General features: G+C 37.4%; 1 protein-coding gene across 11 annotated transcripts in view; it reads right to left on the reverse strand.

Moving 5' to 3' along the window:
- Window positions 1–11363, reverse strand: part of LOC135802259 (SCY1-like protein 2) — a 31342-nt gene extending 19979 nt beyond the window's left edge. For all 11 annotated transcript variants that reach the window (XM_065315819.1, XM_065315822.1, XM_065315821.1 and 8 more), the window contains exons 1-2: window positions 11104–11363; window positions 1239–1455 (exon numbers count right to left, since the gene is read on the reverse strand). In XM_065315819.1, coding sequence (XP_065171891.1) covers window positions 1239–1406 — 168 coding nt within the window. In that variant the 5' untranslated portion in view covers window positions 1407–1455; window positions 11104–11363. The remainder of the gene's footprint in view (window positions 1–1238; window positions 1456–11103) is intronic.
- Window positions 11364–14188: the final 2825 nt, after the last annotated feature.

A 14188-nucleotide genomic window follows, 5' to 3' on the forward strand; every position in this document is an offset into this window, starting at 1 on the left:
CCACGTGTCTAATCAACCAAAGGCAACATAACCCCCAACACCTTTCATCATCATCCACCGCCAGCGCCATAAACCAGTTGCTTCGGCTGTGTGTCCCCGCGAGGTGCAAATCGTTATCTTAATTAATAACTTGACGCTTGACAATACAATATTGTGTTTGCATTTTGCATTATATTGTACGATTCAATTTCCTCCTACGCCTTCGCTGAGAGTTGGAGAGAGGAGGCGGCAACGCGGCAACAGGCAGTTGACGCACGTAATTAATTGCATGCTGCACATACTGCATGCAAATATTGCACGTCGAGATGAAAGTGAGTGTACTCTGAGAGCGTCGCGACGCTCGATATTGCATTAATTGTGCGCACGAAACAATTAACCAACGTCAAACTAATTAAATCTGTGTGGATGGAAATAAACACAGATAAAGTTTTGTGTTTGGGTGAATGAAAAATTGGTTGCCTATGGTATAGTAGGTATATGCTATGCATTTTATTTTATGCAATTGCAATAAGATGGCGTTAGTTGTTTCACTTTTTGACAGTGAAAATAAATGTTTTCTTTTATGGTGTAATTTTAAAACTGAAAGTAAGTAATAAAACGTGTAATTTCCTCTCTGCACTTTATGAAATTTGCCTGCCACATTTTGATGTTATTATCATTCACCCACGATTTCGCACCGGCGCTCATATTTTTACGCCCCCGCACAACACCGAAAATAGATGCGGCGTTATTTTCGTCGCCGCACGTGTCGCATGCAAATTTCCGGTGCTTTGTTTACGTTTTGCGTGGAAGCAAGCAAATATCGTGACGTGAGTGAATTTAAAACCTTAGCTTCTATATACGGAAAAAAATTGCAACGTTTTGCAGCGTCTTTTGCGCGGATGTAAGATATCTTTGCAGTAAATAATAAGCCCGGGAAACTCATTTTCTTTCGGCACGGTTACGACTTTTGTTCAAACACACCTGCTGCTCGCAGGACGCGCAGGACTTAACAAAGGCACGAAGCGCTATTTTATCTTGCGCCCGAGAATTAAACTGACTGCAACCGAAACGGAAACGCTGCTTGCGACGACGGCGGGTTTTCAAACTTCCCGACACGTAAGTGCCGGAAAGAGGTGCAAACTTTCGCTTTCCGGTTAGCAGCTTAAATCCCTTTTTATTTTAAGTGTGTAAGTTACCAGCGAAAAGTTTAAAATTAATTAAATTTATGTAAGGTTTAGGGCGCATGCGCTGCTTACCTTTCCGTCACTTTTCCGGTAAGCGTCATGAATACGCCAGACAAGTTCCGGTCCGGCACTGGCGATCTGCTTGCCGATTTCGAAGAATTGTCCGATCGGATTCGTCTCGAGCGGGCTCTGCGCGCCGCTTCCGCTCTTGAATTTCGAGAACATCGTTGATGCAGGCATCGATCTTCTCCGGTTCACATTCAAGCCTCACTACACACCACCAGTGTCACTGTAACAAGAAAATACATAACACGATAAAATATTTCTTATGGATACATCAATTTTTCTAATTTAATTTTAAACGGTTGTTTAATAAATAATTACAGGTGAGTTTAAAAGTTGAAGTGTACAGGAGTGGATTTGAATTATGCATTGTCAGTTAGCATGTTGATGCAATCGATATAATGCATCTTTCGATAATGAGGCTTAATGACAGCCATTGTGCGTCAGCTGAGCTCTGGGACATAATTCGTTGTGAATTATAAACTGCCGATTGATTGATTCGAACGACACCGTTGCGTCGCGCTGAAATTGTTTACGGCTCGCTTGAGGGTGATTTTGAGGGATGATTGTTATTGACGCATTGCGTTTCGATATCCGCACATAAATAACGAATTATTTGTTATTCTCCGTTTGGAACATGCTTTAATTCTAACAAAATCAATCAAATCAAATAATTAAATGAACGAAAAAAGTTGAGTGAATAAAAATCACTGCTTTTTGAAAGAAAAAAAATCACAAAAAGTTAAATTTAAAATAAACTGTGTTTTTAACGCTGGATAAAATAAATTACCAAAAAAAAAATGATGTGTGGTAGAGGATTTAACTTCTGTTTGGTAAAAAAATTCCACATTTTTAACGTTTTTACTCAATTTCCACCAAAAAAATAAAATTTCTCTAACTTTTCTTGCACAACAAAAGATCACGTACATTTATAGACAAAATATATATCAATTAAGAAGCAAAAGTGTCGACGCGTCGGACATAATTTAATTACTCATTGTTTTCGATTCGATTAACCTTTCCGTCGGCGCGGAACTCACAGTTGGGTGCGCTGAAGGAAATCAATACGTTTATTATTGCTTCATTGGAACATCACGTTTGCAACACAAGTGTACACTTAGAGCACCGTCACACTCACACGAGGCAATTAATTTTCTTACGGTTAATTGCAACCGTCAACAGTTAATCGATACGCCGCGTTCTGGCGGTTCAAATCAAACGCTAGCAAACACGCATGCGGATAAAAAGATGCAGTTTATCTGCAATTTTATTCGCACAATACATAAATATTGCTGATGGATTTCAATTTGCGATTTAATCCGCGCGCGCAGGTGGATTATTGCTGGTTACCATGGTGCAAACTCGTGCGCGCACGGAAACGTTGTTATCATTTCGGCATTCGTACAATTTTATTTACAATATAAATCCAGCGCAACCCCTTGAAGCGCTATCAGAGCGTGAAACTTCAGAGAGCTGCGGGTGGGGCAAAATTAACTTAATAAATCGAAAACACGCAAAGTTTATTATTCGAAAATTGGATTGCGCAAACTTGTACGAAATTTTAATGTCGCTTTTATAGGAATTCCATGAATGTGACGTCAATATGATACAAATTCTAATATTTTGTTGCTAAATATGCAGTTTATAGAAATTTGTTAGCAAAATCAATAATAAACAAAATATCAAATTTATTTTATCTTGGTTTTTGATATTTTGACTTTAAAATATAAAAAAAATAAAATTTAGAAGCAAAAACGCAAAAAAATTTTTTTTTACAAAAATTATTTGTTAATATTGAATAAAATTGGTTTTGAGGTTAGAAAACACCACTTTTAGTAAAAATACAACATGTCTTCCTTGATAAATAACGATTTTATTAAACCAAAACACATTTATATTATTTGACGAAAATCTTCCTTCGATTTTTGCCTTTTTTTCGTATAGATTCATGAAAGCTTTCCGATCGTCCTGAAAGCACAGGGAATGCAGGTCACATCCATTTTTCTTTTCAGCTGGCATTCAGTCGCGCGACCAAACATTTTGCAAAATGTATTTACATCACTGTGTTGCCACATCTCTGAGTACTTACGTTGATACCCACTGCATTGCGTATATTTCCCCACTGACTGACTGACTGACTGACTGACTGACCACTTCGTATATATCGAGGAATATTTCCGAACTTTTTACTCCTTTTTGCGTTTGTATATTTATGTATGTATATTCGAGTTGTGCAGAAGCCGAAGTGAAGGAAAAAGGTAACAAACGCAAGCACACGCTGAGCTTTGATGGCTCCCTCGGTGTTTTGCGTAAGGGATTGAAAGTGCGGACGCGCCGGACGGAAATACGAATATCGTACGCGTGGGCGCACGTTTTCCACTGCAAACACAATATCTTTCGGCCATCTTTGCCACGTGGCGATCATATAAATGCGATGGCACGTTTTTTATTCATGCGGAAACACGTGAATCAATTTATTTCATAAAAATAAACGCTGTGTTAAAAGTCAAACATAGAAAAATAAATTTTATCCACACAAAAATTGCCCACAGTGTATTTTTAAAGTTGTCATGTAATATTCATGCTGTTACACGTCCAAACTTTATATTTACGTATACTAAGTAAACAACAGCAACTTCATACATTTTTAAAACCTTTGCCCAATTATTATTTGCGCCACAAGTGGCCGAGTAAAATACACCGTCTAATATTTATAACATAATCGACTAGGAAACGTGTTGTTCCTTCCTCTGCAGGAACCTAGGACCGCAAACATAAAATGTGTTTGCACAAAACGCAGCGGTGGTGGCGGTAAAGTTATCGCATGTTGCGAGGGATCACGATACACGAGACCCGCACTCGCGCCGCCGCCACTTCACCGCCCCACCTGTGCTATATTTACGTTTCTAGAGTCCATCTGGAGTTGTAACTACGATAATTCTACATAACTACATATTTAACATTCAAACTTAAATAATTACCAGCATGATGATGATGAATATTAAATTGTGTCGTCACAGCTACCTTCGTTTCATTCCACATCTGTGTGATGTGTATTTATACATTCCTGTAATACAATGAAGGATGTGGTGATGGCGGTCGAGAAGTTTAACGCGAACAAGACGCAACTGGATGGGGTTTACATTGAAAGTTACAATCGCAGGACTGCGGCTGTAAATTCCTTCGCTGTGTGACATGAACGAAAGCGAGGAGAATTGAAGATAATACAAATGTTTCCGTGAGGTTTCCCAACGCGCACGGTTGTCACATTTCATTGTTAATTTGGCAACGTTGCAATTTATCTTGTGGCAGAAAAATGTTAGGTTAAGATTTTGAAGTTTAGCATCCTAACATAACATCGCAATATTAAAAATGTAAATTTGGAGACAAAAAGTTGTTTTCTGTTATAAATTGTAAGTTAAAGTTGAAAAATATGGTTTTGAGGTTAAGAATCAGCACTTTTAGCAAAAATACAACTTTCTTGTTAATTTGGCAACGTTGCAATTTATCCTGCGTCAAAAAAGTGAGGTTAGGTTAGGTGATTGATAAGCGTGTTTGATGTTAATAAGATTTTAAAGTTTTTTGTCAAAAATTTTCAGTTAAAATTAAAAAAAATGATTTTGAGTTTAAGAATCACAACTTTTTGCAAAAATACAATTAATATTTCTTGAAAATTTGGCAACGTTGCAATTTATCTTCTGTCATAAAACTTTAGGTTATGTTAGGTTAGGTGATTGAGGTTAATGAGATTTTGAAGTTTAACTTAACTGTCAAGTGCATTCGTGGTCAGTAACATTCATATTGTGACGTTGTGAAGTTGTGATAGAATTTACAGCGCACAAAGAGCGAAAAAAAAAACGAGAAATGAAAGGAAATAGAAACTGGAAAACCGAAAGTGGTGTATGAGTTAGTTGTCGGTCGCCAACTTTGCACTATGCGATTCATTGGAAAGCTCCGCACGAAAGCTTTGGAGCTTTGGGAAATGCAAATGCTTTGCTGTCCGAACAAATTTCGTTTACATTGCGCGCAGTTGCAACTTGTTTACATCATATTTCTACCTTCATATTTATATTCGGTTTTAGTTGAATTCTAATTAGTTTTAGTTAGCTACATTTACTTTTTGAATGAACTAATTAAAATTATTAAAAATAAATACAAATAATAATAAACTTATTCGAAGTGAAAATAATGTGAGGTTATAAATTTCAATCAAATTCGTATGCACATAACCTATATTTACATGAGTGAATAAACAAAAATAGAAGGCGAATATGAAACACTGACGACACTAAATCGAAGTTACGCGCGTGAAGCATTTTGTTGCCGCTCATTCGTCATTTTGTTTCACTCGTCTCGCCTTTCGTTCCCCACATTATTTCGCTTCTTTCTTTTCCTTTTTATATGCGGTACGTGTGATGTGCGTTATCGTGTTACGGCACTTTCGCTCGAGCCCATCATGAGCGCGCGCGCGCACCAGCGCATTCGATCCGTCCTTTTTTCGTTCTTCCAGGTCCTTTTTTCTTGCGCGTAACGCGCTCACCTTTCTTCGGTTGTGAGCGCATAGTTTTGCGTCGACCGCGTATAGTAGAATCAATAGCTGAGTCATTCTTTGCTCATTTCCTTCGTGGGAGAATTCAATTACTTTATGTGCTTTATTTATCTGTCATGGAATAAATAGAAATAAAAATAAAAAGGATAAAATAGGTAACACAAGGGAACTAGTAGCGTATAAATAAAAATTGAGTGGGTATAGTAGGTATATGGGTGTCGGTTTAATTTGGCAATGTTTTTGTTGATTTGAAATTAAAGCAATCAGTTTTATTACTTTTTTACTGAGCCACCTGGTCGGGAAAAACTCTCGCTTGAAAAACTTTAATACTTTTAAAACTTTGTTTTGAGGACTTAAATTTTTATAGATTGCGATTTTCACACGTAATTCAAATACCTACATTTTTCCAGTAAGAAATTTGACCTTGTTATTTGATCGAAAATAATTTTATAAAATTGTTTTGACCTGTTAATAAAATGGCTTTTGTTGGTCATTTTGGGGCACTTCAGGTTTGATAAGAAGGCTACAACAGAACGCATTCTGTAAGAAAATTTCTTAGCTATTATATGTCTATTAGGGGATCTAAATTACATTATTATCATAATAGATATAGGGTGTTTTCCACGCCAAAGCAAGAAAAATTAACGAAAATTGTTATTTTTGGACACTTTCTCCTGGTTTAAAGAGCTAAAACAATACAAAGATCATAAAGGGATTCCATAACTACCATATTATAATGAGGGATCCTAAATTACTCTATTGGAAATAAAGCTGTAGAACATTTACCACATAAATTCTCAAAATATCAAAAAAATAACAAAATAGACAGTATTGATGGACAAAAAGACTTTGTGAGGCTTTTGTAGACAAAATAACTCTAAGTCCAATTCACTAGACTTAATACTCTTTATGTAACATTAGTTCCATTTACTAAAAATTTTTGCCGTTCATTTATCTATTTCCGTTTGCAGAATTCAGTTTTTGATTTCGCACACTAACAAAGATAATCCAATGTGAAAGTCAAAGTATACTTGTGTCTCTAAGTGGAAATTGTGCAAGTCCCAGTACTTGCAATGGCAATATCTCAGTATCTGTACTTGAAAGACAACAAAGCATCCAATCACAGCCGAGTTTCCATGAACCGCATTGCAAATGCAGAGCAAACACAGCCAACTAAAGACGACAAACCCAACAAACCCTGGAAACTACAATACTCGACTCGTCTCGATAGCATCGCTTAGCATTGAGCAGCTGGATAGTTTTACAGTTTATAGTTGAACACACTTTCCACTTTACTCGTACATATTGTGTCGCTCGAAAACTATTAACCATTCTCAAGTCGTAAGCTTGATCGGCTTCTTAAGCGCACGTTTCTCCTTGCAGGCGATTAGACTGCCATCAATTGTTGTTTTGTATTTAGTTTAGTGATTAGTTTAGAGGTGGTTTCCAGTATTGGTATTCAAAGAGATGCGAGCATGCGCAATGTGCTCATTGTGTTAGTATTGAGTATATATTGCGTTTGCGGGGGCGCGTTCGCATTTGCATCGGCATGCGGTCGCTGCACGTCTTTGCCAGCTGAGGGAAACGGTGGTGACAAGCGAATTGAGAAATGTGAGCAGCAGGGGCGCAGCACGCTCGTATGAATTAAACATTGTGTGCGTTGAGGCACCAGGAACGCCTTCACCATTCATTACTTTTACGTAATAACGCATATCTTAACATTTTAACACCTAAACAATGATTTATTGGTGGTAAAGTACTAAAATTTTATATTTTTAAGTGCTACGTGGTTAAAATGATTATTTTGATGTATTTATAGTAATAAAAGACAAAAATAACATTTTTAGGTAAAATACGCAAATTTCAAGATATTTTTATATCTCCTAGAATTAAAATAATTATTAAATGAATATTCTTCCATTTATGATCAATTCCTGCTAAACTATATTCATAAATTTCATTTGGAATTAATATAAATGTAATGGAAAGCCTGAAACTAATTGAATTAATTTTTCATTGAATTTTATTTTTTTTCGAGCAATCGTTTCCAATAATATCCATGTGTAACAAATTCCTTATCGTCGATGAGAATTCTTTCATCTTTTTCATCGAAGACAAACTTTCCGAGCGCGCGCGCCCGCCTGAATGTAAATAATTAATGATTGTCGCGCGTGCTTCGACATCTTCTCAGCGGAATGCCACCTCGGCGCCTTCCGTTCGCCTGCTAAATATTTGAGCAATTTGAAGGCGTTCGATGCGTTTGTCGCTCGTAAAACGCGCCGCCGGAAACACTAAATTACATCACTCGAAAACGATCCCCCGTCTCAACGCTTACGCCCGTCGGGTGTCGTTTGATTACCGACGCGCAAGAAAACGCGCGCCAATTTCTTTTGCGCTTGAATCGCGCTGATGCAAAACGAATTTAGATCGTGTCAGATAATTGCTGCAATTAGACTGCTCTTCACGAAAACATTCAGATTATCCCTGTCTTGTATGTAATCTGTTATAATGATTAAAAAACTTTTTTTGATTGAATGAAGAATTTCGTGGAATAAAATTGCAATATTTGAGGAAAATTGAAAAGTTGAAGAAAGCGGATTAACACAAACATATAGGAAATATGTTTGATTGTGCATGTGTGTAGCGAGGGGCTTGTTTGATATTCAAAGAGACCCGCGAGTACCTTAAGTAAACGACAGTCTGAGCGCGGTGGTGACGAATGAAAGAAAGAGGGCACGAATTCAATTTCGATTTCGCGCATTTCGACAAACGTCAAATCGAAATGCAAACGTCGCATGTGGGAAATCAATCTTAGAACACACATGACTTTCAACTTTTATTACATTTTTTCATCTAAATATAAATCTAGTTTGAATTTTTTTCAAAATTTTTCATTTTTCAATTTCAACTACAGATTAATATAAAATATAAAATAAAAACACTAAAAAAGTTCGATCTTGACTCAAAAAATTATTTTAATTTAATTTTACTTGAACTGAAAGACAATTTTCGGCTAAAATTATTAAGTTAATTTTGATTTTAATAAAACCAAATGCATTAGGGGTAGAAAGTTACGAAAGAGATTTTCGAAGCTGATCCAAGAAGCACAAAGCAGAAACACGTTCCATGTTCGCACAGCACCAATGTTAAATAATGAAGCTGATTAACCGCGGCCAAGAATAAAGCGCGAAAGCTTTCGCCGGAGAGAGGAACAATGCCGCGGTGAAATTACGCACGGCGCGCGCGCTTCGCGTGCCTTCCTTCATAACTTCCGCGCGCGTTTCCTCGCACATCCTCCGCATTCCCGCATTCCGCTACAACTTCTCAGCATACATTCGTTCATAGGTACTACACTCGAATTTCATCGTTCGATATAAAACACATTCATCCCGGCAATTGTTGTGATTTTCGCGATTGTAATGGAGTTTTAATGGTTTCTGGAAATTTAATATTCGGTTTCGTTTTTGGGAGGGAAACCGAAAAGGGTTTCGGATGTTGCAATGCGCGCGGAATTCGATTAATGTCGGCGCGGATAAAATTACAACATTTACGAAATTATAGAATTATGCAGATTTCGGAACGGCGTGCACTGTGAGTTTTTGAATGTTCATGGAGCTTTGGAGCTTTCGAAACGCGCGGCGAGTTTTATTAATTGACGAGTTCGCGTGATGTGCGCGTTGATTGATCGTGGACGCGCGTCTGACGGACGCCGTTCAATTAAGCGTCGATTTATAATTGAACCGTTGCGAATTATTTATGCGTCGCCACATAATACGATAATAATTATTCAATTGAATTTATTTTTGTATATTATGATGATATTTATGTATTTTAAACCAGTTTATTCTTAAAATATTGCTTTTATCCTACGTAAATCCATAATTAATTATATTTTCTTTTAAAATTAAATATAGTAATGGGTTTAAAACTGCTTTAAAACCTTTTAATAATGCAAGACTTTCATTTAATTAAATTTTACAAAAAAAACGATTAAATCGATTTTTCATTATTTGTATGTAATATTTGTTTAAATTCTTAATTAAAAATACATACGTATCACCTGAAGAGTAAATTTTTAAATTTTTGACCTAAATATTGACCTAAATCTTGCGTGTTTTAATTTCATAATTTTTTTATTCATCAATTGCAAGCCAATATATTTATGGCCATAATAATATTTCTCTCGCTATTCAAAGACAACAATACGCAATACTATTATGATATTGAACAGCAAAACGTGTTTTTATTCTATATCGTAATAAAACACAATTTGCGTCAGAAATTAATAATGCCGTTATTAATTTTCTTTCAAGTTTTACAAATAACAATGTATTTATTTACTATTTTATTGTTTAGTATATTTTAATACTACATTGATTTTATTGCAATTTTATTGCTACGGGAATTTCTAAATTATATAAAAAACTCATTAATTATTTTTTAAACTCATGTACTCGTACTATGAGAGTTTATAATTTTAAATACTCGGATATTAAAATACCTCGAATAAAGTTTGATACTTTAAATAATTCAGCAATATTAATTTTCATTTGAAAGTAATTTAATACAAAATTAAACTGTTTAAATTATGATTAATTATTTTGTGGATTTTGTAATCCTTATCAAATTTAGTGTCTATAAAACATTAATACAAAGTGTTTTCACGTGTCATCATTTTTTTTTTGAGGATTTTTAGCAGCGCATATCTTTTAAACTAAAAGCGGTAGCAAACTGCTGATTAATGATTATTATAGTTTGGAAAATTCTCCACAAAATCAGACAAAAAAATCATGAAAATTTTAGGTGTAAAGGTTCTAAAATTGTGGGCAAAAGTACTAAAAATTGCAAATAAATTTTGTACTATTTATATCAAAAGTTATTAGGTTTCACCTATTTTCCCAGCAAAAACAACACACAATTTTACTATCTATATCCAATAGTAACATTTAATGTAACATTTTTTGTACTCGACTGGTTCGGAAGGTGGTGCGTAATTATTCGAGATGAGTGCGTGCTCGTCGCATTAGCCTTTGTGTCTGCGCACATTACGCGACCGTTTTCCACTGAATTTAAATTTGCTTTGAGCCCATCGTATACCTACTACCGCGGCGGCCATTAGTGTAAATATTTTCGCACTTTGAGCAAACCCCTTGATCGCGATCACGAACGCGATAAAACATCCAAGTTATGGCCCGCCGACGCACATCTTCAAACTTGAAACAGTTCAATTAATTACTGCCAAGATACATCAACTTGATACACTGTGAGTGTGTCAGCCCTGCTATAATTAATTATTAGTTATAATTAATTTGTGCATGCGCTCACCTTTTAAAAGTCTTGCCGAGTTTGTTTGTTTCGCACTTTATATTCACACAAACACACCGAAAAGTTTTTTCCACGCACCAAAAACTTTGAATATTTTTTTAAATTTATTTTTAAATTATTTGTTTCAACTACTACGTTGTTTCGTCTGTAATTAAGTAAAGTGTAATTAAGCCCTACGAGTCGTGGATGTCGTGCGCGTCGCGCGATAGGTCACCTGTTGCAGAGGCATGTGGCTGCGGCGGCGGCGGCGTACTGCGAATGCGGTGGACGCCGAGCGACTCCCGGCCGGCCGCCGGGCGCGCGGAGGCGGCGTGCGCGAGCGAGACAGCGCCACCTGGTGCGCCTGCCACCGCCCGCACCGCCGCCCGCATTACCACCGCCGCCGCCGCTCTCACCTGGGCGACTATTTTTCTCCACTCCGCGCCAGCTCGCACTCTTACTTACTCTCTCTTTCATCGGCCTGAACACCCGCCAGCATGTACAACGCGCAAAAAAGCGTCCGTCTGTGCGACGCAACAAGTATACGCTCGCAGCGGCACGCAGCCGACGAATTGCGACGTCAATAACTTAAAAAGCAACAAGTTCGTATAACTGCGGCGGCGGCGGCGGGGTGCGCTGCGAGACAGTCTCGAGACGGCGTTCAAGATGTGTTTCTTTTGATTTGCACCGCATACTTGGATTTTTATTTGATACTCGTGTCTCGGTGCAAAAAGCGTCCGAGCGTGATTAGCATTGCGCGCAATTTTTTTCTAGGTCAAGGATCAATATTAGTCCTACGCAATTTCGCCTGCAATCAAATTGTTATTAACTCAAGTGATTGAGATTGCATTTTTTGCTTCTACTTTCTTTAAAATGTTAATTTTGTACTTCATAAAACACATGGTATATGTACTCATATATCAAAGCATATAAAATGAAATTTATATGTAGTATGTGGGCAGCGTACAATAGAACTCCTTGTGCATGTGCATTCACCCTCTTCGAGTGTCACTTTTGCACTCGCAAAGTGCATTTCCGTCGGGATAAAGCTCTTGAGTATATTATTCATGCACATCCGTTACGTATACTCACGTTCTACACTTTTGTGAACTATTGATGTATAGATGGCATTAGTAGTAGATTCGAGTAGTGCATTCGATAACTAAATACTCGCCATCAAATAACAAATGTTGCTAGTTAGAGTCCTTTGAATGACAATTTGCTCGGCCGGCTAGAGTTACCAGAGAGTCAGTTGAGTTACAAGGGTTGACTACTTGTGCGGGTTTTGTTTCAATTAGCTGAGAGTCCTTACAGACGCAGGCAGGGGCGAACCGATTCGACCGCGATGTTAAATATTTGCTCGACTTCGTAATTCGGTTAGATCAAAGCGATAATCGCCGATTCGAGCGCATTCGCCGATTGTCTAGGGTTCTCGCCCCGGGTAAGGGCTCACATCCGAAACGGATAATTCGATTGCAATTTGGTACGCCGCTAAGCGTTCGTATTCAATATTTAACATCATCGAATGCTTAAAATAACATAACAATGCTGTAAAGCCACAATTTTGATTATTTAGAGGAAAATTTTGAGTATAAATCATATTTTTCTTTGTAAATTATTCATTCGGACGTTTAAAAGTATTATTTCGTGCATATCAACTAAACTAACCTCAAATTTCCTTGATTTGAACGCTATTTTAATAATGGCTGTTATAATATTTCAAAAATCATTTATTTGAGCTGGTTTCCATCCAATTGTGTAAATTATTAATGAAACACTTAAAAGTATTGTTTTTGTTGGAGCAGTTATTTAAATCGTGATTTTTGCGTGTTTTTGTTCCATCATTTATCTTTTTGTGCAATTGAAACGTTTGAGACTTTATGCGCCCGCCGTGATGGCGCTGGATACATTTAAGTTGCGCGCACGCGAAGAGCGTAAAACCCAATTAAAACGTTGCGTACGTGCTCGACCGACGTTATTAATTAAAAGCGCATTAGTTGTTCGGTGTTTGGGTCTAACACAAAAGCAAACCCGTTATTTATGCTTTTTTTTATCTTAATTCTACAAAATGTATTAAGAATTTACGTACCTACATTAATTATCTTTAAATTAAAAATTTAAAAAAATTACTAAACATATTGTATAGGTATATTTACAAATAAATTACAAAAAAGGGTAGATGTCTAAAAAATATGACATTAAGCCAGTGGGTTGCAGGCGCGGCAATACATCGTTTTAATTGAAATTTCAAAAATTTCACCCCTCGGGATGATCCAGTGTTTTGTTGTTTTTTTTCTGTGTGCGCGGTTGAAAGAATACGCAAATTTCGGCGTGCCAATAAATGAAAACATAATCAGCGTGTATTAGCAGCGTAAAGGTCGCGGCCTATATTCAATACGCAATTATATTCGGGCGGTCGTAGCGGTGGCGGTGGGCGGCGACAGGAAGCGCCAGGGCGCCATCCGGAAATGGTTCTCCAGAGCTGGGCTCCGGCCCGGTAACCGGGGTTTGCGCGACGTCGCCGCGCGGGGCGGCGGTTGCCCGTGACACGATGTTAACCTACTTTCGTACGGGGCGCGCACGCTCTTGGCCTCCATCCGGCAAACTGTGCCACAGCCGCGTGCGCTGCACAAACATGACCGCGAAGCACACACCCAAACGCGACACAAACGCACAAACAACCCCAACCCGAGAAGAGGGCGGCGCAGGTTGGGGAAGGCTCGTGACGTCTGTTTGCGTTTTCAATGAAGTCGCGATTTACGAAGCTGCAACTTTGTATCTAATGCTGAAATATTGAATCCGGGAAGCAACAGGCTATGCGCAGCAGGCGGCGGGGAGGAATTGGGGTGGAAAGCGAGGCACGTCGTCGAGATAATGCGGTTTTAATTAACGATCTTGCATTCGAGAGTCTTAAATCTTGCAATTTTAATCTGCAATGTTTTAACTAAAATCCACCCTTGACATTAATTAACGTTTAATTTAATGCTGCAATTATTAAACTAAAAATTACACAAAATTTATTACAGGTATTAATATTTTAATTACGTTTAATTAACAAATTATAAGTATTTACTTTAATTTATTATCGTAATTAATTTCATAGTTC

Source organism: Atheta coriaria, unplaced genomic scaffold (genome assembly GCF_025399875.1).
Source record: "Atheta coriaria isolate IRGN ID8LTWV9N9 unplaced genomic scaffold, Caltech_Dcor_3.1 hic_scaffold_16_pilon, whole genome shotgun sequence".
NCBI classification, from domain to species: Eukaryota; Metazoa; Arthropoda; class Insecta; order Coleoptera; family Staphylinidae; genus Dalotia; species Dalotia coriaria.